Source organism: Hippocampus comes, unplaced genomic scaffold, assembly GCF_001891065.2.
Source record: "Hippocampus comes isolate QL1 unplaced genomic scaffold, H_comes_QL1_v1.1 scaffold301, whole genome shotgun sequence".
Classification (NCBI taxonomy): domain Eukaryota; kingdom Metazoa; phylum Chordata; class Actinopteri; order Syngnathiformes; family Syngnathidae; genus Hippocampus; species Hippocampus comes.
The window spans coordinates 314,444-314,703 of record NW_017805928.1 but is presented as its reverse complement, the minus strand read 5'-3'; the positions used below and the strand labels follow the sequence as shown (position 1 = coordinate 314,703).

The window sequence follows — 260 nt, the reverse complement described above, 5'->3', positions numbered from 1 at the left end:
AGGGCGGGCCTAATCCCAAGAGAGACGCTCGCTTCCCGTACGGCTCCTTTCTTGTCATCGTTTGACGAAAGCCTCACGTGTCCAAATTTTGTTTTCCGCGACCGTTTTGGCTTACTTGAGCCAAACAACAATTGTTGCTCTTTTTGCGCAGCCATCGTTAACGACTTCGCTACCCAAAGACGTTTTCAAACGTCTTTTCAGACTTGGTCTAGATCAGGGGTGTCAAACTCATTTCACATTGTGGGCCACATACGGACTCG

General features: G+C 48.8%; 1 protein-coding gene across 1 annotated transcript in view; it reads right to left on the bottom strand.

The window, feature by feature from the left end:
- LOC109527623 (calcineurin subunit B type 1) overlaps positions 1–58 on the bottom strand; it is a gene marked incomplete at its 3' end in the record, with an annotated part of 584 nt that extends 526 nt beyond the window's left edge. Inside the window, exon 1 of the mRNA XM_074895039.1 lies at positions 42–58. Within this exon, the coding sequence (XP_074751140.1) occupies positions 42–58 (17 nt within the window). The remainder of the gene's footprint in view (positions 1–41) is intronic.
- Between the last annotated feature and the right edge of the window lie 202 nt (positions 59–260).